The sequence below is a fragment of the Octopus sinensis genome, linkage group LG2 (genome assembly GCF_006345805.1).
Source record: "Octopus sinensis linkage group LG2, ASM634580v1, whole genome shotgun sequence".
NCBI classification, from domain to species: Eukaryota; Metazoa; Mollusca; class Cephalopoda; order Octopoda; family Octopodidae; genus Octopus; species Octopus sinensis.
The window spans coordinates 100669473-100696147 of NC_042998.1; the positions used below are offsets into that span (position 1 = coordinate 100669473).

Sequence of the window (26675 nt, forward strand, 5' to 3'; positions counted from 1 at the left end):
TAAAGTAACTAACAAAGAAATGTTCTTTATTTATTTAGTTTACCAGTGGGAGTATTTTGATATCCATTATTATAGCCTAACTCTATATCTATGGGCTAATATAGGTTGTAGTTATTGTTGCTCTAAATTTATCTTCACATTTATTTTGGAATTCTCCCTCTGATAAGTAATTAAAGAGCATTTTTGTTAGGTTTCTCTTCATATGTATTACAGAATTCTCCCTCCAATAAGCTAGATAAAAAGAACATTTTTTTGTTAGTTACTTTAAACAATTTTTTTTGTATCAATAACTTTAAATAAAAGAGAAGAGTTGTTATATATTCTTTTTTACTCTAGGCACAAGACCCAAAATTTTTGGGGAGGGGACCAGTTGATTAGATTGATCCCAGTACACAACTAGTTCTTTATTTATTGACCCCGAGAGGATGAAAGGCAAAGTTGACCTCGGTGGAATTTGAACTCAGAACGTAAAGAAAGATGAAATACTGCTAAGCATTTTGCCTGGTGTGCTAACGTTTCTGCCAGCTTGCTGCCTTAGAGTTGTTATATATTACCAATATAATAGTATATTATCATTTATATTTATTTACACGTTTTATTACAGTCTCTAGATTAAGTATTACCCTGATACTCAATTTATATACTACATATTGCTGTTATATATTATTATAATAGCCAAAGATTGTCTTCGATCTAAATGAATTTGGATATATATATCGTTTGTAAAAAACATAAATCTGAAAGAAGAAGCATACTCCAAGATATAGAGAAGTATATATTAAAAATAAGGAAGGCCGGTTTGTGAGATTACCTTAGGTCTCCTATCCATAAAGGGTTTAGCTTTATGACATATTGTCAGATCCTAAAAACCTGTTGGCCCATGACCTCTTAAAAATAAACCTTTTATGGACGAGAAACCTATGGTAAACTGGTCTTCCCCATTTTTAATATATATATATAATCAAAATAAGCAACAGGGATATCCAAAGGTAGTGCAGTACAATTGTTTCATGCTACTTCATTTAATTAAACGATGCAAGTATTACATCAGTTTTAAAATGTAGATTTATATGGATAATACCATACCAAATTCTGGTGCCTTTAACTTAAGTACCATATTCATCTGAATCTAAATTTTTACTGAACTTATATATATATATATATATCAGAGGTTTTCAGTATCATAAGTCTCATTCTTTCCCTTGTGATCTTGGGTTTCATCAATTCCTCTTCCATTCTGAATTGTTATCTAGTAATTTTTCATCATTAAACTTTTAAAGTGGTAGTTAATGAGAAAATCTGTTTATCTGAGTTTCTTTATTAAAAAAAGTTTTCAATCTGATTTGATATCAAAATATGTTGTTTGGAAGCCCAAAGGCACTTTATTCAGTGTCATCAAAAGAAAGAAGGAAGGTAATAATGAAATTTATGCAACACAAAACCTCCACTTTTATCTGCATGTATACATCCCCAGGAATATATTCCAGCTAATGGAAACATGAAAACATTTGTAACAGCAGTAAATGTTGCTGGGAAGTGGGGGAAAATAACCAGCATTTGGTGAGCCCTTGTAGTTAATTTATTATATTTGGTAAAAACTTGGAGATCATGCTAATGAGGTGTTGTTTTGAATCATAGCTCAGTCTCTTTCTCTTGCTCTCTCATATATATATATATATATACATACGTACACACACACACACACACACACACACACACACACACACACACACACACACACATGTGTATATGATGAAGGCTGTCAGGTTGAACTGTCAAAGTTACTGTCATCTCAATTCTTGTAAAAGTTTAATAAATATGTACTCTACTATAAAGTATTGAGTAATTTTTCAGTTTAAAATTAAGTTGTTTTAATACATAACTTGATATAAAAACAAATGTGTGTGCCCAGACTACTGGGCATGATATTTGTTGAGGATCTTCTTCAAATCAAACAAACACTAGGTATAGTGGTTTGCCTTTTGCTAAAAAAAATTTCCTGTAGTTGTATCACTAGAAAGGGGGAATCAGTCTCACTCAAACCTGGCACACAAGTGAGCTGTATTTTATCTAAGTTAATTTTTTTTTAATTAACTGCTCGACAGCCCTTTCTCTATTTGTGTTACTCTGTTCATCATTTTGATTCCTCTGTCATTGCTTCTTTCTAGCAGTTGATTATGATACTGTTGTACCAGCCATTGGGGATGATTCATTCCTGAACAACCTGACTAACTGTAAGGGCAAAGAGAACATCTATTTCACCACAATTTCAGCATCTGTAACTACCCTTAATGGTTCAGCTGCTTCCCTTACATTCGTATCTTTTATGGCCACTTTGATCATTTGGCAGTCAATATAACTGGCCCTTCTGTTGGGTCTGCTTCAATAGTCCTCCCTTTCTTGTTCATTCTCCTTATTCAGCAGCATCTCATAGTAACACTTCAAGAGGTTGTTCTTTCTGGTGTCAGCTTGAGAAAATGCACTTTCACCCAGGTCAGTAACCTCTCTTGGTGCAGACCCACTGTCTTTTCAGATCAAAGAATGCCTATGATGACAATAACACTGTTGCTGCCTCTGCTGTGTGAGTGCACGTCTGTCTGCCTGTCTGTCCATCTCTCCATCTATCTATCAGTGTGTGTGTGTGTGTGTGTGTGTAAATTTTACCATGCAATAGTAAGCTAAACACACACACATATATACCATGGAACAGTAATATATATATAACAGGTAATATGGATTAATAACTCCATGCAGATACCTAGAAAGCACCCTGTTGTTCATACACACAAACACACACACATGCATAAAAACAACATTGGAACATCAAATACAGTATATTACTCAGTTTTAACTTACGTTTTACTAGGACAATAGTCTGGTTTGTCCATTCTGCGGCCAGATTTTAAGAACTTGGGCATGTCCCAGTTATCAACGGTTGGATAAGGGTTTACTCCTCGGGTGAACAACTCCCACAAAACTACACCATACGACCACTGAAATAGAAATTATATGCATATAATTAAATCTCATATAAGCGTAGATGTGTGATGAAAGCTGAAAGAATAGAAAATAAATCGTATTTAATATTTTGACATTAATATTGGTAAAAAGGAACAAAATGTCTTACTCTATCTTTACAAGTGTTGACTGAAAAGTTAATAGGTTGACCAAGATACTCTCATGGAATGTGACCAACGGATGTTTATTTTACAATATAGTCCCACTTGTGGTCCACATATTTCTTCTATTGGTGCTGCAGTGCTTAGATTCCATTGGTGAAGAAGCTTTCATCCTGTTGCTCAAAAAATACATCACCAACAGATATGACATTATCATCACTGTGATACTACTTCCCAGCCAAGTGTTTTTTCACATTGGGAAACAGATGATAGTCTGATGGAACCAACTCAAAAGAATAGGGAAGGAGAGCAACCAGTTCAAAACCACAGTTATGCATAGTAACTATTGAAACCAAAGGCTTGTATACTGGAGCATTTTCCTTATGAAACAAAACCCCTTTCATCAGTTTCCTGAACATTTGGTCTTGATAGCCTTTTGTAACTGCTCCATTGATGGTGTGGTCCTTTTGAAGAAGTCTTTTGCATCTTAAAAACATGAAGTCATCACCTTTCCTGCAGATGAAATGACCTTGGAGTAGGTGGTGTTTCCACAGCACAGATTGTTCTTTGTCTCTGACTTAAAGTGATGAACACTCATTCTGGGTTAGGAAATGTTCAAGAAAACCAGTTGGATCTGCCTCAGACAATGTCAGATTTTCATGTGGTGTGATCAGCCTGGTACACTTTTGATCAGGTGTCAGAAGGCATGGGACCCATCAAGTAAAAACCTTTGTCATGCCATGTTCATCAGGCAGAATATTCTCGACTCTTTCACAGGATATGCTAATAGCATTGACTATTGGATTTATTGTCAATTGCCTGTCATACATCACCATATGGTGAACATGCTCAATGTTTTCCTTGGTGGTGGTAGTTGCAGGACATCCAGACCTTGGGTCATCTTCAAGACTGCCTTTCCCCTTCAAATTTTAGCTGCCCACTTTTGCACTATTGAAAAGCTGGAGCATCATCCTCTAAAGTAGCAACCATGTCAGCATGAATGCCGTTGGGGGCTAAACTCTTTTTCTCCAGGTACTAAATAACACTACAATGCCAAATTTTGTCCATTTTTAAGACAAGTTGCTACTAGTTACTTTTGAAGTTGTTTTTTTGTTCTTGAATAGACAGACATCAGTTTATTTGGAAAGATACAATGTAGTTATTAATAAAAAGAACTGAAATTAATGCATGCAAAATTTCACAGTTCTTGCATGACACTTTCATAATCAGTCTATGAACTTTTCAGCCCACCCTCTTAAGTAAGAGTGTGTTTTGTTTAGCATTTTGTACTGGCATGAATTCAGTCATCAATCATTACACTGTGAAACCAAACTTTTTTTTTTCTGTTTGTCTTTGGTCAGGGTTATTTCCTATCTGCTTCTATCTAGAAATCAAAGGAAATGACCACTATTCCCTTCAAACTTTGCTTTTGTGACTTGGACATTAATGTCTTGAAACTGACCTATTTTCAATTACATTTCAGACAGATACAGCACTGAGTCACTGAAGCAGAAACATAATAGCAAATATTCTACTCATTACCACAGATTTGCTTGTTAGTTGCTTGACCTTAATCAATTGAGCATGTCTCTTAGTGGCCAACAATATGAGCATCTCTGATTATGAGCGAAAGTAGTGGGGGAGCATCATAACCATGTGTTCAGAGGGACTCTTTGGGGTTTTAATAGATACAATAAAAGCAAAGTTTGAAGCAAAAATTAGTCATTTTTTAATATTTTCTAAGGGTAAGCAAATGGGAAATAACAGTTGCTACCTAAGGACAAAAATCATATTACACAGTGCTAACATTATCATCATTGTTTTAATGACTTCTTTTCCTTGCTTGCATGGGTCAGATAGAGTTTACTTGAGGCAGATTTTCTATGGTTAGATGCCCTTCCTGTCACCGACCCTCAACTGTTTCCAAGCAAGGTAATATTTTCCAATGGCCAGACATGCTGTTGTAGAATGCAGAAAATGAATGACACTGCTTGTACAACTGTGACATTCATTTATGTGATGTCAAGACAAAGAAACACAAATATATGTAAATACATACATATACATATATGTACACACACACACACACACACACATACACACACACACACACACACTGGGCTTCTTTAAGTTTCTATTTATCTAATCACAAGGCTTAGGCCTGCCTGGTGCTACAGTAAAAGACACTTTCTCAAGGTGCTATACAGTGGAACTGAACCCAGAACTAACTGGCTGAGAGGAAAACTTCCTACCACACAGCCACACAAATTCATAATTCTGCATGAAATGTTGATACATGTGATTTATAGCTGTGTACACTGATTCTGACTACTTATTTCAAAAACAGAAAAGAAAATCCTTTTTTTCATTTTAGGTAATTGCGAACATTTGAGTTCTTGGTTTCCAGTGAGTCAAGTGCTGTATATCTGATGATGAGAGTGAGAAGGGAGTTTCTGCTCAACTTGAGCAGAATAAATACCACAGAGAATTTTTGTTTCACCATACTGGTTGATTTCCTTATCAATTTGTACATCAGTGAAAAATGCAGACATAGATACACACACACACACCACACACACACACACACACACACACACAGAACAAAAGAGTGATGAAAGCTACTGCAATGCTGAAAGTAGTCACAAAGAAATTCATAGCATTTCCTGTTGATTGCATTATGTTACAATAAGCTCAACCTACTGGCTGTTCATTGCTCTTGTCACTTATGTATATCACACATATGTTAGAGACATTAGCTTTGGGTTGCCCAAGGAGCTATGAAGTAGGATCAAATCCAAAGCCAAGTATTTGTGAAGCAAAGTCTTTTCGATCATATAGGCATGCACTGTCTTAAAGCAATAATTTTCTTTGGTTGATAAAGTTTAGGTATAACTGCCCAGAACAGCAACAAAATCAAAATAAAGCAATACAATTTCAATTTAACCCTCTAACTTTATTTGTTGTTTTGAATTAATCATGCGTTATCTTGTAGCTTTGAGGTTTTTATATGTGACTGCTTACTTTTAGAATGACATTGGAGAGTAGGTATGAGAGAGATCTGGTCAGTTTGAAAAAATAACAGGTAGAATATTTTGGGCTAGTTATGGCTAATTTAAATGCTAATGGGTTAATTTAGTGAGCCTCAAAATCATGTAATATTATTGATTATATCCTGAAAGATCAGGATATCTAACCAAGGTGCAAAAATCATAGTTTTCAACAAACATATCTGAACTAAGTTGTGATTTTTCAGAGCTTTTCAACAGAAGTAGCTTTACTGTTGTCATGTCTAGCAATGCATGCATATGAAAGCAGATCATGACCTAGTTTGGTGTCCCACATGCTGTGGGAAAATTTCAAATGTTTTTTGCAAGAAATAAAGCAATTCAGCATTACTAAATGAATAATGTAACAGGGCCATATTAAATTCCTCACAGTATTTAGTATTTTTTTTTCTATTTACTGAGTTTAAATCTTTTTAAAATTGATCTTTGATTTTCATTTTCAGAGGTTTGTAATCAAAGTATCAATTATTAGGATTATTGAAATTATTAATACAAATTTTTAGTCTGGTACCAGTGTGAGAAATCAATATTAATTTGGAATGAGGGTGGCAAGCTGGCAGAATTGTTATCATATCAGGCAAAATGCTTAGCAGTGTTTCATCTGTCTTTAGGTTCTGTGTTCAAATTCTGCAGAGGTCAACTTTGCCTTTCATCCTTTCAAGGTCAATAAAATAAGTACCAGTTGAGCACTGGGGTTTATATAATTGACTTAACCCTTCCCCTGAAATTACAAGCCTTATGCCAAAATTTGAAGTTAATATTAATTTGGAATGAGAAACACTTAAGAATAAACTTAGGTTTTGAGAATAGCATTCATTGCTCTTACTTGTTTCTAGATTACTTCATATGAGGCACAAATATCTTTCAACAACGCATTAACATCTCACCTGAGTTCCATTCCTACCATATGGTTGAGTTGTTGGTGGTAGATAGGTTATATTGTCACAAAATCCACTGGTTTAACAATATGCATACATCATATGTTTTGAAAACTTTGCCATCAACTTTATGATGGGGAAAGAGTACAAAATAAATAAATAAATCAATAAATACCATAAAAATCAAAATGAACATAAAAAAGCCAGAAATTACTTACAACATCTGTTTTTATGTTATAGTTTCCTGTTTCCAAACTTTCTAGCGCCATCCATTTTACGGGAAGTTTTGATTTCTTATTATCACTGCTATAGTAGTCTCGTTCATAAATATCTCGAGAAAGACCAAAATCTGCAACTTTTACCACAAGTTTTTCATCAAGCCTAAAAAGAAAATAATATTCAGTATTAATTCTATGTAAAACATACTTGGCCTTAATTAAAGCAAAGAAGTGACATAGATGAGGAAATGTTAGACTAAATGTATTCTGGTATTTAGTTATGTTATTTTATTTATATATTTATTTTTGTTCTGATCTCACTGGGATTGATGTTTGCATTTCCTCTCTATCAGCAGATTTTTACTTTTCATCTGTAAAACAAAGTCAAAAGAATACATAAACTATCAGCATTATGCTAAATACTTATTGATTTCTTAGCTTGGCAAAACGTCACAAATTAGCAAGAGTAGAGTGTAGTTTATTGGCTTAACCCTCATTACATAACTAGTACTTATATAAGCACTAGTATGCTATTTTACTGGTGGTTAGTTCAGTAGACTAGACCCTTCTCCTATAAATCTGTGACAGAGAATGAGACAGACACAGGCACATCGTTTCAGGTTCTGACCAAATGCATGGCAGTGCTCCAGCATGGCTGCAGTCAAATGACAGAAACAAGTATATTTATATATATATATATATATATGTAAAAGTCCACTCTGCTGAGTGGTTGGTGTTGAGAAGGGCATCCAGGTGTAAAAATCCTGCCAAAACAGTCACAGAAGTCTGGTGCAGGCTTCAGCCTGACCAGATCTTGTGGTACTGTCCCACCCTTTCTAGAATGGAACACAGACTTTAAATGATGATGATGATCTTGATATATACATAAAATAAAAATACTGCTATATGTTCATTCAACCTATGCTAGCAGGGAAAAACAGATGGCCAGTCAGTGGGTACTGGCATCGGCCATGTTTGGATGGTGCTTTTTATGTGCCACCGGCACAAGAGCCAGTCAGTGGGTACTGGCATCGGCCATGTTTGGATATTTTTTATGTGCCACCAGCACAGGAGCCAGTTAGGTAGATCTGGCATTGACTGCATTCGGATGGTGCTTTTTATGTGCCACCAGCACAGGAGCCAGTTATGGGGCACTGGCCACAGCTATGATATTGGTTTTACTTGTCTCAACAGGTCTTCTCAAGCATATCATATTACATGACGCATCAGGGGTACTCTTAACTGGGCTGGACATACATGGCTGTGATCTCACTTTAGTTGCGTCTTCTCAATCACTGCATATCTCCAAAGGTTTCGGTCTCCTGTTATTGCCTCTGTGAGACCCAATGTTCAAAGGTCATGCTTTACCACCTCATCCCGTCTTCCTAGATGATGTCTATATTACAATATTACATCATTATTATCATCATCAATGTTTAACATCGGCTTTCCATGCTGGCATGGGTATGTTGTGTATGTATAGTAATATTACAATCACACAATTAGGATTAGCTTATCTTACTCTTTCTCACGGAACCCCTAGAAACCTTTTGCGGAACCCTAGGGTTCCAGGGAATCCCGGTTGAGAAACACTGGCTTAGAGACTCCTACATTTGGCTCACCACTCAGAGATTCATCATCATCATCATCATCATCATCGTTTAACGTCCGTTCTCCATGCTAGCATGGGTTGGACGGTTCGACCGGGGATCTGGGAAGCCAGAAGGCTGCACCAGGCTCCAGTCTGATCTGGCAGTGTTTCTACAGCTGGATGCCCTTCCTAACACCAACCACTCCGTGAGTGTAGTGGGTGCTTTTTACGTGCCACCGGCACAGGTGCCAGGCGAGGCTAGCAACGGCCATGATCGGATTGGTGCATTTTACGTGCCACCGGCACGGGAGCCAGTCAAGGCGGCGCTGGCATCGGCCACGATTCAGATGGTGCTTTTTACATGCCACCAGCACGGAAGCCAGTCAAGGCGGTGCTGGATACAATAAATATCAAGCGTGAAACTGGATTGAATCAATTGAGTGAACTCCTTTCCTATAAAATAGACGCCTTGTATAAATGTAAGTAATTGATATTTATGATGAAAGCGGGCGAATTGAGATTGAGTTTTACAGCCTAGATGTCTTGGTTTCAGAGGATGCATGGTTCTAGTGGTTAGGGCATTGCTCACATAATTGTGAGATCATGGGTTCGATTCCTGGTCAGGACTTTGCACTGAGTTTTTGAGCAAAACACTTCATCTCACATTATACTGAAATCACTTTGGCATATGAAGTGTGGTACACTGCACATCTGTATAGGCAATGTCGATTTGATGTAGAGAGTGAGCAGCACCAATATTTGTTCACTATAAACAAATCATTTGTGCAGGTTGTTCAGCCAGAAATTGCAGAACTGTCTTGCTTGGACTTGAGAAGCTACCAATAATAGTCTTGGTTTCAAGGATTACCGTATATTATTGTGGTGAAGTATTAGTAAATGGGTATTGTTCTAAATGCCATATCCTGTTTAGAAAACATGTATCATTTTAATTAATGGGAAAACCATTAATTAGCAACTAAACCAAAGAATGGAATTTGAGAACATATAGAAATGCATGAATATGCAAATTTGTTTAAATCAGATAAAATTAAAAATTAAAAATATAATTGTTTTTTCTCCCTATTAATCTAAAACAAAATAAAAAAAAATACAAACTAGATTAAATCCCATGAATAAAACAAATAACCTATTTCTTTGTGAAGGCCAAAACACACCAAGTCTTCTCTATATTAAGTCTGTGTTAAAGAAGTGTTAAAATATTTTTAATTTTAGTTAAGAATTACTAATTAGTAATTAACACAAAAAGACAAAAAATAAAATGAAAATAAAATGAAAATAAACAAAACAAATAAACTGACAGGAAATGAAAAAGATCAAAGCTGAGAACTAAAACTGAAGTTGTAACACCATTACAGTGAAATGAATACTTACATACAATTCCGTGCTGCGAGATCTCTATGGACAAACTTTAAACCAGATAAATAGTCCATCCCCGATGCAATACTGATGCCAAAGACAATGAGATCTTTAATGGTTGGTTGCTGGAGAAATTTGATGGTGGTGGTGGTAGTGGTGGCAAGGCAAAATGAAAAAAAACCCAGAAAAAAGAGAGAAAAAAAAGAAAAGTAAAAGGAAATGAAAACATTGTTATTAAAAATGTCTGTTTAAATGTTTATTCTTTTTCAAGAAAAGGTATTTGAAATGGGATTATATTTCAATTTCCGCTGAATAGGTCCCCAAGAAGAAACAGGGTTATGCCAACTGTGAAGAAACATGATCCAAGGCAACATTTGGTACTAATAACCTAATATATATGCGTGTGTCTCTGCACACATTCATGCATGTGTGTGTGCGTGTGTGTGCATGTGTGTGTGTGTGTATGTATGTATTATTGCATATATATGTGTGTGTATATTTCATAAATTAATGACTAAACGTTTTGTGTTAATTTAGTTATTATATCTACTGATATCTTGTTTAACATTTTACTGAGTTGTTGTTTTTTTTCTCTGTATTTCTCTCTCTCTCACTTTTTAATATAATTTACAATTTTATACATGTTTATTTAGATATATAGATACTCTCTCTCTCTCTCTCTCTCACTGGATATAATTTGAAAATTATCTTGGGAATGCATCATCCATAAACAGAAGGGTGTTGTTTCTTAGCTCCGATACATCCTTGATCCAACAGAGTCTTTCCAACTGTGACCATCCTCTATTTTGTTTTTCTGGAGTAGTTTATCTTGGGTTACATTATTCAATGTGTCCTTTTCAAAAGATACATGCTGTTGTTTGAGGGAGATGTTTGGTTGTTACTTCTAGCAGGTTGAGCAACCAACCATGCAAAGGCACCTTCTGACTATGAAATAAATAACAGAGCTAGGAAAAGATGTTTGATAGTAGAGAATACAAAATTATCTCTTTTATATTAGAAGAACCTGCTTTCAACCCCACCCACAAAAAAACAACAATATTTTAGTCTCTTCACTATGCTTGCATGGATCAAATAGAATCCATTGAAGCAAATTTTCTACAGCTGGATATTCTTGTTGTTGCCAACCCTCCCTTTTTGTTTCCAAGCAGGTTAATATTTTGTCATGACCTTTTTTTTATGGAAGAATGGAATGAGGGGTACTACAGGTTCCACAGTCTGTTTTGGTTTGGTTTCTACAACTAGGTGCCCTTCCTAATGCCAACCACTTTGCGGAGTGTCTTGGTGCTTTTTACATGGCACCATCACCAGTGTTTTTTATGTGGCACCTAGTTTTGTTCCTCAACATTTTAAGTTCAACTTCTGGTTCATGAAGACAACAAAAAATACCATCTAATTTTACTCACACGCTTATAAATATGCATGTAACCAAAGCATACATAGAAGATTAAAAAGTGCAGCTTACGTTGTTAACATCTCGAAGATATGATAGTAGGTCACCATGTAACATGTATGGAAGCACAACAAGAGGCATTTGGTCTTTACCAAGACAGATTCCAATCAGTGATAAGATGTTTTCATGATCAAAGTCTTTCATAATTATGGCTTCTGTTAAGAATGCTTTCACATCAATTTCTCGGGGGTTATCTTCTACAAATAAAGAGCAAGAAAACAGATAATTAGAAATGTTCATAAAAGTCACTTTTCCCACATTAATTTTCAATTAATATAGTTGAGGTGAAATTGGATATTTGTACATTGCTGGAGAAATTCTTTTACAGCTAAATGTCTTTCCTACTGCAAATCCCTTAACAGTGAATTACGAGATGGAACCTGTTTGTCAGTCAGGCAAACTAATTTGGCAAACAGAGCCAGGTATATTTCTCAGATGTGCAACACAATGGCCAGGTTAATTAGAGTTGATGTTATAACCATGTAGTTGATAAGCTGGTCTTTTAACTTACAACTATTGGCTTTCATTGATTAATAGTAATAAGAGTTGATTGTTGTAAAAACAATTGTAACTAACATCTGCTACTGCTGCCACTGCTGCGACAGCAGTAATTGAAATGTAAATATCTCTTAAGCTCTGAAGTAGTTTTGTTATGGACAAGATGTTAAAATTACAAATAACTTTCTCAGATGAACTGACAGTTAGGTGAATGGAGGCAATGGAGATTTAAGGAATATTCAACCCAGGGAAAAAAAGATGAGAAAAACAAAACAAAACAAAACCAAACAAGCCTGATATGATTTAAATACAAGATCTATTAAGATCTTGCTAAGAACCTGGAATGGTTTGAAATCGACAGAGTAAATAAAGGAAATACTTATGTTATGGCAATGTGTCTATTGTTTGAAGTAGCACACCTTCTTTTGCTATGGCACCTGTCATAACAGTTTGTCTACCTGGATATCAAACTCTTATTAATATTATTAAGCAATGAAGGTGTTACATAAAAGGAACTTACTATGAAGTGTTTTTACTGCAACAAGGCTTTCTCCCTTTTCTCCAGGTTTAAAGAGGAACGCTCGGTGAACACAACCAAAATGTCCTGAAAAATTAACAGTTGAATGAAGTTAACAGAAATATCATATAAAAGATATGTTGACTAACTTGGCTAGTTGTTATGTATCCAGTTTCCTCCTCAAGGCATTCTCATCACACATCATACTTAAGCAACTTCTCCCCAATACCACTTACCCCTCTTACTATTTGCAGCCATTTCACTTGTTATTCATCTTTTATTCTTAATACTATCCTCTCCACCAACATTTTACATTGAACACCCTTCTAAACCATCAAGTTTTCTCTCCTACACTACATTATGTCTCTCCATACTCTTATAACCTGCCTAACCACATATCATCTCCCCCTTATTTCTCTTTTTTCCCCTGTCTGCTGTATCATCATTACTATTGTGATTACTATTCTGCTGCTCTTCATCCCCACCTTCCTTTTTGTATAATTAGTCATCCCCTCTCCTCTGCCCCACCACAACTCATGCATCATTGGCCATGAGAAAATGCACTAGTACACAAGGTAAAGTGGTTGGTGTTAGGAAGGACATCCACCTGTAAAAACCAAGCCAAATGACATGTACAGGCACCTTAGTCTTTAGGACTAGTAGCTTTCAATGAAAGGTGGCTTGAATCATCACAAACTGTCCAATCCATTCCAACATAGAAAGCAGACACAAAAAAGATGATAAAGATGATATATAAGATATTTAAGTTGAATGTTTTGAAACCATCATTTAACTCTTTAGCATTCAGGCTACTCTGTCAAATCTATTGCTTATTTATTCACATTGCTTTGAATTAATCAAGAATTATCTTAATAGTCATAGGAGTGGCTGTGTAGTAAGTAGCTTGCTTATGAACCACATGGTTCCGGGTTCAGTCCCAAAGCGTGGCACCTTGGGTAGGTGTCTTCTACTATAGCCTCAGGCCGACCAAAGCCTTGAGTGGATTTGGTAGATGGAAACTGAAAGAAGCCCATCGTATATATGTATATATATATATATATATATATATACATATATACGATGGGCTTTTTTCAACATATATATGTATGTTTGTGTATATGTTTGCATGTCTGTGTTTGTCCCCTCAACATCGCATGACAACCGATGCTGGTGTGTTTACATTCCAGCAACTTAGTAGTTCGGAAAAAGAGACTGATAGAATAAGTACTAGGCTTACAAAGAATAAATTCTGGGGTCGATTTGCTCGACTAAAGGTGGTGCTCCAACATGGCCACAGTCAAATGACTGAAACAAGTAAAAGAGTATCTCATAGCTCTGAGATTTCAATGATGTTATTGCTTACTTTTGCAACGACAGTGTGAGAGAAATGTGAGAGGATGGATCTGGCCAGTTTGAATATAAAGTAGGTAGAATATTTTGTCCAGATACGACCAGTTTAAGTGCTAAAGGGTTAAGATTTCATTGTGCTTCTGCTTATATGAAAAGTTTTTGGTTAGAAATAGAAGGCTGAATGTCTTTATGCTGTCCCTTAAGTATCTGGCAAACTTGATTATATAAAAGTTAAAATGAAAGGGTTTCAAAACTAATTTACCTTGACCAATTTTATCTTTCATCAAAAGTGCTTCCTTTGGTATGAGAAGTTTTTGGTCTTTGAGGAGAAGAAAAGTATCCTCATCAATGAGTGGTATTCCACTTGTAGCTCCTGTGGCATAGGTTGTGGCCCCAGGTGAGTCTTGTCGCTCTGTATACTCTAGAAGAGAAGAAAAATGGAGCCAAATTAAAGTAATGATTTGAAGACAAGTTATTGTTGAAAATAGATTTGAGATACAAAAGAGGAAATTTTAACCTTTAGTATTCAGGATTACTCTATCAAATGTAGTTCTTATTCATGAGCATTGTTTTGAATTTATCATGCATTATCTTATAGCATTGCAATTTCAATATGTGATATTTTAAAATGATATTGTAGATTAGGAGAGAGAGAGAGACTGGATCTGGTCAGTTTGAACATAAAACAAGTAGATTATTTGGATCAGATACAGCTAGTTTAAATCACTTTAGAATAATGGTAGCTGTTAGTGAGCTGGCTTAATGACTGAATTAAAATGATAACTAAACTAAGAATGTTTTCAGTTAGTGCTTGTTTAGTTCTAGATTTTTGGTGTGGATTGGATGAAAGAATAATCATCCCTTGGATAGAAAAAAAGTGAATCTTGGGCAAAATGCAATAGATTAGGTATTAAGGTTAATGCAGCTAGAAAGAATAGCTAAATTAAAAAAAGAGGATTATCAAAAGATTTTGGGAAAAATAATAATCTCAAAAGAATAATAAGAAAAGTGGATCACTTGTCTGGTATCTTTTTAAAATTTTCCAAAAACTTAAATTTCAATAATTCATCTTTCATGACTATTTCTAGTCTGTCTTAGCATTCATGATTATGTGGATAGAAGTTTGGAATAACTATTTTATCCTATATTTGACTTTAAGATTATATATATATTTCTTTTTAGGAACAGTGAATCTTGAAGTAAATAAACCTATAAATAATAGCATGTAAATATCGACTTAAAAGCCCTTTGGATTCTTAACCCAATATTTACATGCTGGCCCCCGTGCCGGTGGCACGTAAAAGCACCCACTACACTCTTGGAGTGGTTGGCATTAGGAAGGGCATCCAGCTGTAGAAACTCTGCCAGATCAAGACTGGAGCTTGGTGCAGCCATCTAGTCCGTCAGTCCTCAGTCAAACCGTCCAACCCATGCTAGCATGGAAAGCGGACGTTAAACGATGATGATGATGATTTGCTTTGAAATTCACTGTTCCTAAAAAGAATTATTTAACGTTCTTGAAGTTTCTAAACTGTTATAATGGAAGGGTTTCCAGCAGTAAAAACCGTGGATGTTAATGATGATCACACATACACAATAAATAAGGAGAACAGATTTATATGTCCAGTTTTATTCTGCAGTCAATCATGTCTTTCCATTTCTGCACCTACATATATTATGTTTCTGCTGTAACTCAGTGTACACTGCAAAATTTTGCATCTTGCTGTGCATTTTGGTGTTAATTGCCACTTCTTCAGGGTGCTATTAACAGCGTTTCAGGTCCCATCTGAACTAAATGCAAGTCCAACTAAAATATTTCATCCATTTGGTGGTAGTATTCTAAATATAGCCTAAATTCTGACCTTTTCAACTCTGTGACTAGCTGTCCAACAATGGATCAGTTGTCCTTAGTGCATATTGATGTTATTGTTGTTAGTATTATTATCCTCCTTATCACTACTACTTCCACTACTGCTCTTATTATTACTATTATTGTTAATAATGAGATAATGTTGTATTATTTAGTTTGCTAATTTTATAATTAAAATAAATTTAAGGAATATCGTTAATTCTATTTATTTAGGGTTTATATTTAATCTGCTACTCAACATTCTATGATTTCTGTTCTAATTTTAATATTACATATCATTCAATCACTTAAATCAATTAATCAATTTAAGTGGATGAATGATATGTAATACTAAAACATGCAGTCTCTATAGGAACACATGGATTTGCTGATGTGAAGATCTACTGAGGATAGTAAAATAAACTAACTGGAGTTTTTCTACACTCATGGAAGTTAGCCAGTATTATTAACTGGTTAAAGTGAATAAGGACCTGCTAGGATTGTATATCTCTACCAACCTACTTTGAAATTTACCTTTATATATATATATCCTCATCACCATCGTTTAACGTTCGCTTTCCATGCTAGCATGGGTTGGACAATTTGACTGAGGACTGGCGAACCAGATGGCTGCACCAGGCTCCAATCTTGATCTGGCAGAGTTTCTACAGCTGGATGCCCTTCCCAACGCCAAAGGGAAAAAACTACCTGGCTTGGCAACAGGTTGGGGTTGGCATCAGGAAGGGCATCCGACTGTAGAAAGCTTGCCACACGTGTACATACATTTTTGTAGGTGCGGACATGGCTGTGTGGTTAGGGAGCTTGCTTCCTAGCTACATGGTATCGGGTTCAGTCCAACTGCGTGGCACTTTAGGCAAGTGTCTTCTGCTATAACCCTGGGCCGACAAAAGCTTTGTGATTGAATTTGGTTAGAGGAAGTTACTGCTGTGTGTGTATATGTGTGTGTAGGTGCTTGTGCCTCTCCGAGAGAGAGAGAGAGAGAGGGAATATATATACATTTATGAATTTGTGTTAAAAGATTCCAGATGTGAAGCCATGTGTTGAAACATATTGTATTTCGGGTTGGTCATTTCTTTTTTGACCAAATAAACACACACACTATATATTTGTTCTTCTCTTGTTTATTACTGTTCTTATTCTAACTCATGTCCATTGTCTGGAAATCTTTCATCACACATCTGTGACCTCCTCAGTGACACTTTCTGTCTTTGAGTGTGCTCTTGCTCTGCTTATTCCATTCTGTTCTTCTATTATGTATATCCTTATGCATCTGTGTTTGTGTGTGTGTGTGTTATTGATCTTAGTAGTACTATGACCCTCTCCTCAGCTCCATTCCCTACCCTGTTGCCACTACTGCTGCCCTTGAATGCAAATTTATGTACCATTCTTGTAACTCACTGTGTTTGTGTGTTTGCCCACGTTGCTGTCATCATGGTAGATGTTGTTGTTGTTGCCATTGTTGTTAGTTGTGTTACTGATATTGTTGCGGCTGTCTGTGACGTAACCATATGAGTGTTTGTGTATGTGTATACGGCTCACTTCCTATGTTGTTTGTATCCGTGCCCTTTATACAGTTTTTTTTATAATGTTTCTAATTTTTTTATATTTATCATAGGTATGTGCATATATGTCTACTGTATGTGTATTACACTATTTGTATCTGTTTTTTTTCTTTTTCTTCCTTCAGTCTTTAGTCTTTAGTTGTCATGTTATGTGGTGTGGTGGCGGGTGTTATTGTTCCATTTGACGTTTTCTGTTGAGGCTTGGTCTGTCTATTGTTATGTGTGTAGCCTCTGTGATCTGTCTAAATGTGGTGTCAGTTCTATGCATTGATAATACTTTTACCTCTATGCTATTGACTGAGCCTCTATGTTCTGCTTGAGCATGTTGGTAGAGTACTGATGAGCCTTTCTCTTCTTTGAGCTCTTTCCAGTGTTTATCTATACACTCTCCTATGCTGTGTGCTGTCTCTCCAATATATATACTGTCCTCAGTACACTGTAAACTATACACTATATTTCTAACCTTACAGTTAACCTGTGGATTCATCCTACATGCAATATAATTGTTCTCTGTACATGGGGACCTATTGAAGGGATAAGTTCTACAGATCAGAGATTTTATAGGGGCACCAGGCCTTTCTACTACTTTAATTCATAGATTGGCTTTATTTAATGTTTGTCTAAAAAGGTATGCTAGTTCATTACCAGGGGCAGCATCAATGAACATGCCACTGTGATATATTTTGTTGTCATACCATGAGTTAGCCTTATCTATCTTTTTCTGGTCCTTTTTGTGCTGTTCCAGGATTTTCTCCTGTGTAGCAGGCAGATCCCCTTTGCATCACTCTCTAAGATGGCTTTGTACTTAGCCCTGGCTCCTTAACAACTCTCTCTATATATATCTAGTTGCTAACTGTGAACTATAAAAAATTTTTTCAGCTAATCAAACTTTGATATGGGAAAAGTCTACATCCTTTGATGCCAATAAATTATTACTGTTCCTGAATGTTGTTTTTTATACCTACCACTGAATGCTTGAAACTTCCAAACTTCCTACGCTTAGATCCTTGGATCTTATAATTACATATATATATATATATAGAGAGAGAGAGACAGACTGAAGGTGAGAGAAAGAAAATGATGATTAAGAATAGTTAAATAAAATGGAGAGTAATTAGTTAAAAAAAAACAACAGACAACATAACAGCAGGCAGGATGGACTCATTGCATTCTCCTCATCTTATGAAGAGGACTCACCATTTGTTGTTGTTGGAAGCAACCTACCAAATGCATCAAGGGACACCTCACCACCATTGAAATAACGAGCTGTATGTGGGATTTGGCGTTTTTTAGAGAATACCTTTTTCTTCCAAAGACAGTAACAGGTGACAGCAATAAGGATGAGAATCACACACAAGGCGACAATCAATGCAATGACAGTGGCACTGGTAAAGATGGATTTGGTGTCAACATAAAGCAACCAGCCAACTTCATAACTTAAGTAGCCAATATAAACCTGAGAAATAAGCAGACAATTAGTTAAAGGGAAAAGGATTAAACAATATATACATATATGCATTAAAAATATGTAGGTGCAGGAAGCGCTATTTTGTTAAGAAGTTTTGTTTGCAACCACCAAGTTCTGTGTTCAATCTTACTGTGTAGCACTCTGGATAAGTATCTTCTATTATAGGTCCAGGTCAATGAATGTCTCATGAGTGAATTTGGTACATGGAAATTGCTCAAAATGTAAAAGACATTCTCACTATATATATATATATATATATATATATATATATATATATATATATATATATCATCATCATCATCATCGTTTAATGTCCGCTTTCCATGCTAGCATGGGTTGGACGATTTTGACTGTGGACTGGCGAACCAGGCTCCAATCTGATCTGGCAGAGTTTCTACAGCTGGATGCCCTACCCAACGCCAACCACTCTGAGAATGTAGTGGGTACTTTTACGTGCCACCTGCACAGGAGCCAGTCCAGTGGCACTGGCAACAACTTCATTTATATATATATATATATATATAGTTACGGTATATTCTGTTTGGAACATGGCAGAATACAGTATAAAGCTCGGCTACCCTTAGAATTACCCAATACTGCTGAGGTCAACTTTGCTTTTCATCATTTTGGGGTTGATAAATTAAGTACCAGTTGCATACTGAGGTTGATCTAATCAACTGGCCCCTCCCACCAAAATTTCAGGCCATATGCCTGTAATAGAAAGGATTATTATTGTAACTGTTATTAAAACTATTAACTTTCTAACCACTAGTCATGCTTGAATCCTTTATGATAGTGCAGGTACTCTGTGTTCAATAGTGTTACTAGCAATACAATGACAGCATTATTCTTGATAGCATAAACCCCAGTGCTCAACTGGTATTCATTTTATTGACCCTGAAAGGATGGAAAGCAAAGTTGACCATAATGGAATTTGAATTCAGAATGTAAAGCAGGAAGAAATGCTGCTGAGCATTCTGTCTAGCGTGTTACCAATGACACTTGTCATCTTTGTACTCTATATTCTTAATGAATCCTTTCAAAAACCAGAAGTAATACATAGATGTATTGATACTCTCTGATTCTTGTATATACTATGGTAGATACCATATTGACAGAATAAGTTGGAGTGCCAAATTAAATACTTTACAATATTTTATTTTGCCTGTTTATATTTTGAGTTTAAATTCAACCAGCCAACTTTGCAATTTATCACACAGGTATAAACAAATTGATTATCACTTGTATTTTAGCAAGGATAATTATATTGACTATACCTGTCTCCTCATAAATATTTGTGGCCTTGTACAAATATCAAAAATCTTTATGGTGAACATGATGATTTCAGTGTGCTTTGGGTGTACTCAGCTTGCTGGAATCAATCTTTTCTAAAGTTAAGACTTAAGCGAGAAGTTTATGCATTCATAGTGGCTAAGATGCTAGTCTATCACAAGAAACCTTTCCCTACTAAAATATAGTGTCTGTTCCCTACTGTTAGGTGATCTGAGCCAATGAGTAAAACACTGTTTTTATCTTACTCAAAAATACAAATTATTGTTATTGTAACTGATGCTGAGACCCCGTTCGGTCATGACTGACCATGGGATTGCACTTAGAAAGTTACCTTTCCAGGCACAAGTCCGGGCAAGGTTGTTTATGGAAGACCAGCAGTCGCCCATGCATACCGGCTTCCCCCCTCCACACCACCAGTGTTATCCAAAGGATAAGGCAAAGGCCGATACAGCTTGGCACCTGTGACGTAACTCATTTCTACAGCTGAGTGAACTGGAGCAATGTGAAATAAAGTGTCTTGCTCAAGAATACAACACAGCCCAGTCCGGGAATCAAACTCACTACCTCATGATTGTAAGCTTGACACTTTAACCACTGAGCCATGTGCCTTCACTGTTATTGTAACACATATATAAAATTTGAATTCATAGTACAAGTGTCAGCACCCCAAACATTCTCCCAAGGTCAAAGCTAATATATGTAAAAGATATGTAACGGATAAAGGGTGCATTTCTCAAGAAGAGTTTGTAATTCTTATGGTACAATTAAAACTGATTCACACTTACTCCTCTATAGATTCTTGACTGCTATCTTTACTAATTTACTCACAGTATTCATCAAAAATGTTAAGTGGTGAAATGTGATTTAGTTTATATAAGATATTTAATGACTTGGATAATGACATAAAAACACACACAGGTCAGTGGATTGATATCAAATGTTGTGTGACTTTCTGCCCAACTTAGCCATCATTAAAAAAATAGTAAAAAGAACAAATGGAAATAAAATCTGCCGATGACGATGATAAGACTCTTAATGATGGTGAAAATGATTTTTGTATTGCAAAGTGTTACAAAATTGTTGGTTTCAAATTTCATAATCTACTAATCACTTGCATACACACACACACACACACACACACACACACATATGGTACCTTGTTTCCTTAAAAACAAACTGTGGGTATGCACAGTTTGGCGGAAGGATGGAAATTAGATAATAATAATAATAATGATAATAATAAAAATGATGATGATGATGATGACAGCTATAATAACAACAATGGCAGTGATAATAATGATGATGATGATGGGGATAACAAACACGACCATCAATTATTTCAGTATCTATTTCCTCTGTATTTGTTTAAAAAGTTAAATGCTTTCTCTTTAATAGCTTCTTGCCATTTTATCCGACTGCTACTTCACAACAGACGTGACATGCCGTTACCATTTCCCAGCAGTTGGTATTCCCCTTGTTTATTTGATACTATACAAACACATGAATAAATAAATTTAACAAAAAAAAAAACATAAATACAAAATAAAAAAAGAAAAAAGGAAAAGCATAGTTGTATGGTTAAGAATTTCACTTCACAAACTACAGGGTTCTCAGTTCAATTCCATGGTGTGATACCTTGGGCAAATGTATTCTTCTTTAGATGTGGACTGAACAACAACTTGTGAGAAGAGTTTGGTAGAGGGAAACAGTTCAGGAATCCATCATGTGTATACATGAGTGCATGTGTATGTGTCTCCATGTATGTTTCAAAAATTAATTCTGCCTGCCTGCCCACCCAGTTCAGTCCATGTAGCACCTTGTGCAAATATCGTCAACTATAACACTACGCCATCCAAAGCCTTCTAAATGGATTTGGTTGATGGGACATTGAAATCATGATGATAATGATATAAACATATATTTACATGTACACACATGTATATGTATAAATGTGTGCGTGTGTGCATGCTTGTGTGTGTTTGTATGCTTATATGTTTGTGTCCCTGTCTATGTGATTACATCAGTTTAAAACCTGGTGTTGTTTATATCGTGTCACTTTATAACCAATGACATAGCTGTTTGACCAAGAGAAATCGATGAAATAAATACCATCATCATCATCATCATCAATACCAGATTGAAATAAGCATCAGGGGTTGATATGATTGACTACATCCTCAAAAATAGTATCCCAGCATAGCCACAACCCAATGGCTGAAACCAATAGATGAATAAAAGGAAGTAGTTCACAATATTATAGGTGCAGGTACAGCTGTGTGGTTAATAAGCTCACTTTGCAACTGTGAGGTTTCAGGTTCAGTCCAATTGTGGAGCATCTTAGGCAAGTGCCTTCTACTATAGCCCCAGGCCAACCAAAGCCTTGTTAGTGGATTTGGTAGATAGGAACTGAGCAGAAGCCTGTTGCATATTTATATCAGGGGCTGCTGAAAAATTCCTGGCTTTGGGTAAAAGAAAATACAGGGAGAATCAATTAATTATGATTTCATTCAGCGTATTCCCCTCACAGATTGCAGTGGTCCTTTAGTTTTTCTAAAACCTGTGAAAGAATTCAGAAGGATGGGCTTCCAACCAAGCCTTTCGTAATACCCTCAAAGCCAGGAACTTTTCAGCACCCCACCCTCGTACTTGTGTGTGTGTATTTTTGTGTGTCTCTGTAACTTAGCAGTTCAGCAAAAGAAACCAATAGAATAAAGCACAAAACTTTAAAAATAAGCACTGGGGTTGATTTGTTTCACTAAGCCAATGGTTCCCAACCCTTTTATCTAAATGAGTTTTCCCATGGACCCCTTTTAATATGCTTATCCTTATGCGTGTGTGTGTGTATATATATCTGAAATTTTGAATTTAGCTCACAGATCCCCAGTACTACTTCCTTTGCAAACCACCAGGGGTCTGCGGACTCTAGGTTGGGAACCACTGGACTAAACCCTTCAAGGCTGCACCCCAGGATGGTTGCAATCCAATGGCAAAAACAAGTAAAAAAAAAAAGAAAGGATAATAGTTACCTTCACATCTAATTTGAATTTTTTGGTGACATTTCTGGAAGGCATGTTTTGAGGGACACATTTTATGAAAGATAGTGCCAACTTAGTGATTTTACAAGGAATTCTGCCATCAATTGTTATGTTTATGTCATTTGATCTAGCAACTAGAGTTATGTTTGTACCCTGTAATTAAAAAACAGAAACAGCTAAATAAAATAAACAATATCTATTTTATGCACAGTACAGTACAAAGCTGAAAAACTGAAGTAAATTTGAATACTACAAAAAAAAATATAAATAAAAAAAAAGAAAGAGCTAATTATGAGTGAAATGGGAATGTAAGCACATCTTTTCTGTGCATGTGATGTACAGAAAAAGAGGGAGTCTCCTGATGGACTGTTTCATTGTTTGTTGACTCTTCCTCAGAGAAGGCATAGACAGCTTCCTACCCCAATCAATAGCATAAAACATTCAAGTGATATAAAAAGTAGTCATAAATTAGGTTAGCACCACAATGGATAGCCTAAGAATGTATGTGCTTTTGATGTCACATCATTAATTAAACAGTATCTCACTTATGTAGGTGATAGATGACTGAACCAGTCCATGTAATATATTACTGGTATTATAACAAATGGTGGAACAATGAACTAAAATGATTTATGGTATTTATTATGTTCTGATTTTAAATGCTACATGGGTCACCTTAGTTTTTATTTTTTTCCAGGTTCAATACAATATGAACCAGTCAAGTAACTGGGGGTAGCTTAATCAATAGTTGTCCCTATTTGTTTTTTAGATGTGATCCAGAATGCGGCTGTGTGTGTAGTAGTAGTAGTAGTAGTAGTAGTAGTAGTAATGGTTGTGGTGGTGGAAATGGTAGTAGTAGTAGTAGTATTAGCAATGGTTGTGGAGGTAGTAGTAGTAGTAGTGAGATATGTGAGCAGCATTCTGATGTAGGAATCAACAACTGATTAGAACTAAAGTATTTCTGGCTCTGAAGTAACCTCTGTTTTAGCTATGATATAATCGGGATTTCATTATAAAAGATCATCAGCGATTATTTGTTTAGCATTTAAGGTTTTAACTGTGTATTGATCATGATTATAGAAGATATAGGGTTGTGAGTTCATTTGATAGGGAAGTGAATTTGTTTTGGTGTTTTTGAATGGAAAACAGCTCAAAGATTTAACGACAAACTTTCTACACACTAATGAACATCAGAAAGGCTGGACAGAATGACTGTGCTGTATAGACAGTGTTAGGCAAGGATTTCATGCATATCAACCTTCAAATAAATGATCTAACATGGGAGGTCTTCATGACCTGTTACAAATAGCAGTCAAATTTCCCTCAAATTACCAAAATATCTTATATAATGGAAAGGGCACACTATATAATGTAGGCTTAGATAGTCCAATAAAAAGTCACAGCTGTATGAATTTGACCATAAAGCTGCTCAACTAGAGTTGACCTGAAGCTAAACAACAATTTTCAAAGCAAGATGGATATAATTGATAGACAAAAGGAAAAGTATAACATTAGAGAAGTATTAAACAAAATAGTTGAGAATTTTCTTACCTTTATTTCAACTTCTTTTGCACTTGTACAATATTCAAAGACATTATTATCTCCAGAGAATCGTTTGATAATAGGATCAGGATAGTAACGGAATCGACTTATCATTGGCTTTGTTGTTGATAAGTTGTAGAGGTCAACAACTCCATCCATGAGTAAATGAGTATCCACAGGTATTATTTGCTTTGTACTTATACCAGGTATCTTAGGACTTTTGCAGTATAACCAAGTTCCTTCTTTGTTTGAGTGACATGGCTTAAGAAATAGAGTCAAAATAGAAGATTAAGAAGCAATATAATTAGGTTTGTGATCACACATTGAAAAGATAGATATCATCTGATTTTGAACTTTAAATATTGATTCACTAAACTGAATATTACACAGAATCTAGATATAACTAGGCTGATAAGACAATTTCATCAATTATTTCTTTCTTTTGGCTGGTTCATTTATCAAGTGTTGTCAGTTTATTGATTGATTTAAATTCATTTAAATCATTTGAGCAAAATTATAATATTGTGTATTTCATATTCATATGTGGTTATTATTTTTTGCATACTGAACATAGATGTTTATTGGGAAATTAAAATTTCTTCAATAAGTATCTTTACTAATGGTTCAAATCATTGTGGGATTCTGAACATCAGCCTGTCCAAAGCCCCCTAATGATATAAATAAACTAAAGAACCATACACAAATAACTACATTATCACAAGTAACATTCTGATATATAACATAACAGAACTAAGGAGACATAGATGTAGAAAACTAACTAACACAATGACACACAAACATTGGAATTGAACTCATGACATTATTTCTTATCTATGAGGTGACACCATGGTGTTTTATCCTCTTTTTATGAACTTGTTTCTACATAGAACTAAATTCACTCAACCAATCAATGAAAATCCATATCATAGGGGATGAGGCAGAGGTTTACATAAAGCGAATCAACTTTCTCCATCAATCTTTCTTGGTCATCAGCCAGCCTTATGTTTTCTCCTATCTTCCTCTTTGTTAATTCTGAACCCCTTCCTTCATGATCTCTCTCTTTCTCTGGGGATTTGTCTGACTATGTCTACTAGAAGTAGAGTGTCATGATGTCATGTGGCATTACAACTTCATTTTCCACCTTTTAGCAATTGACAGAAGAGTTTCAGGGAATACTAACTCCTTAACATTTTCTTTCCTAAGACATTAGTTTAATGTTTAAATTATATTTTAGTTAACCTAAATTCTAACATAGATACAGCTTGTTGCTAATGTTGTTCTTGAGTAGCTTTCATTTAGTCTTGTTTTAACAGATCTATAGTTTGGAGTTGATCAACTAAATTATCATTCAAAACATATTTTAATCTGTGGCCTTACTAGTTTATTTTGGAGCAAGCTGTTTTAAAATTTATCATTAAACACACTTGCAATTACATCATGGAAGAGCCATGCTAACCATTTAATAAGAGACAAAACTAACAAATTCATTAAAATTTATCTGAGGTGTTAAAATTTATGTTGCACAACTGCAACTTATTGGCTGACATATAATCTCAGAATTAGTAAGGATTTTGTTGTAATATTTGGTAGATACACTGGTCAAACAAGCCACTAATGGAGCAACTATGTGGTCACTCAACCAGCTAAAAATAGCAGCTACGTCTCTCGCTCAGATCATCTTCTCCCTTAAAAACAAAGGATAATATAATCAATAAAATGCTAGAATTAGAAAGGAGATTAAGGCACCAACATTTTCTAACACTTGGGATTAAAATATAAAAAAAAAAAAATGGAAGGATACAGAATAATTTTTCAGTTATG

General features: G+C 35.4%; 1 protein-coding gene across 3 annotated transcripts in view; it reads right to left on the reverse strand.

Moving 5' to 3' along the window:
* The window catches only part of LOC115222585 (hepatocyte growth factor receptor), a 200496-nt gene that overhangs the window by 10427 nt on the left and 163394 nt on the right, over positions 1 to 26675 (reverse strand). For all 3 annotated transcript variants that reach the window (XR_004997123.1, XM_036498684.1, XM_029792881.2), the window contains exons 12-20: positions 24864 to 25115; positions 23304 to 23465; positions 18714 to 18972; positions 14347 to 14505; positions 12738 to 12821; positions 11732 to 11916; positions 10264 to 10373; positions 7281 to 7443; positions 2857 to 2993 (exon numbers count right to left, since the gene is read on the reverse strand). Coding sequence is in view for 2 of the 3 variants with exons in the window: in XM_036498684.1 (XP_036354577.1) it covers positions 2857 to 2993; positions 7281 to 7443; positions 10264 to 10373; positions 11732 to 11916; positions 12738 to 12821; positions 14347 to 14505; positions 18714 to 18972; positions 23304 to 23465; positions 24864 to 25115 (1511 nt within the window). In the remaining variant the exon portion in view is untranslated. The remainder of the gene's footprint in view (positions 1 to 2856; positions 2994 to 7280; positions 7444 to 10263; positions 10374 to 11731; positions 11917 to 12737; positions 12822 to 14346; positions 14506 to 18713; positions 18973 to 23303; positions 23466 to 24863; positions 25116 to 26675) is intronic.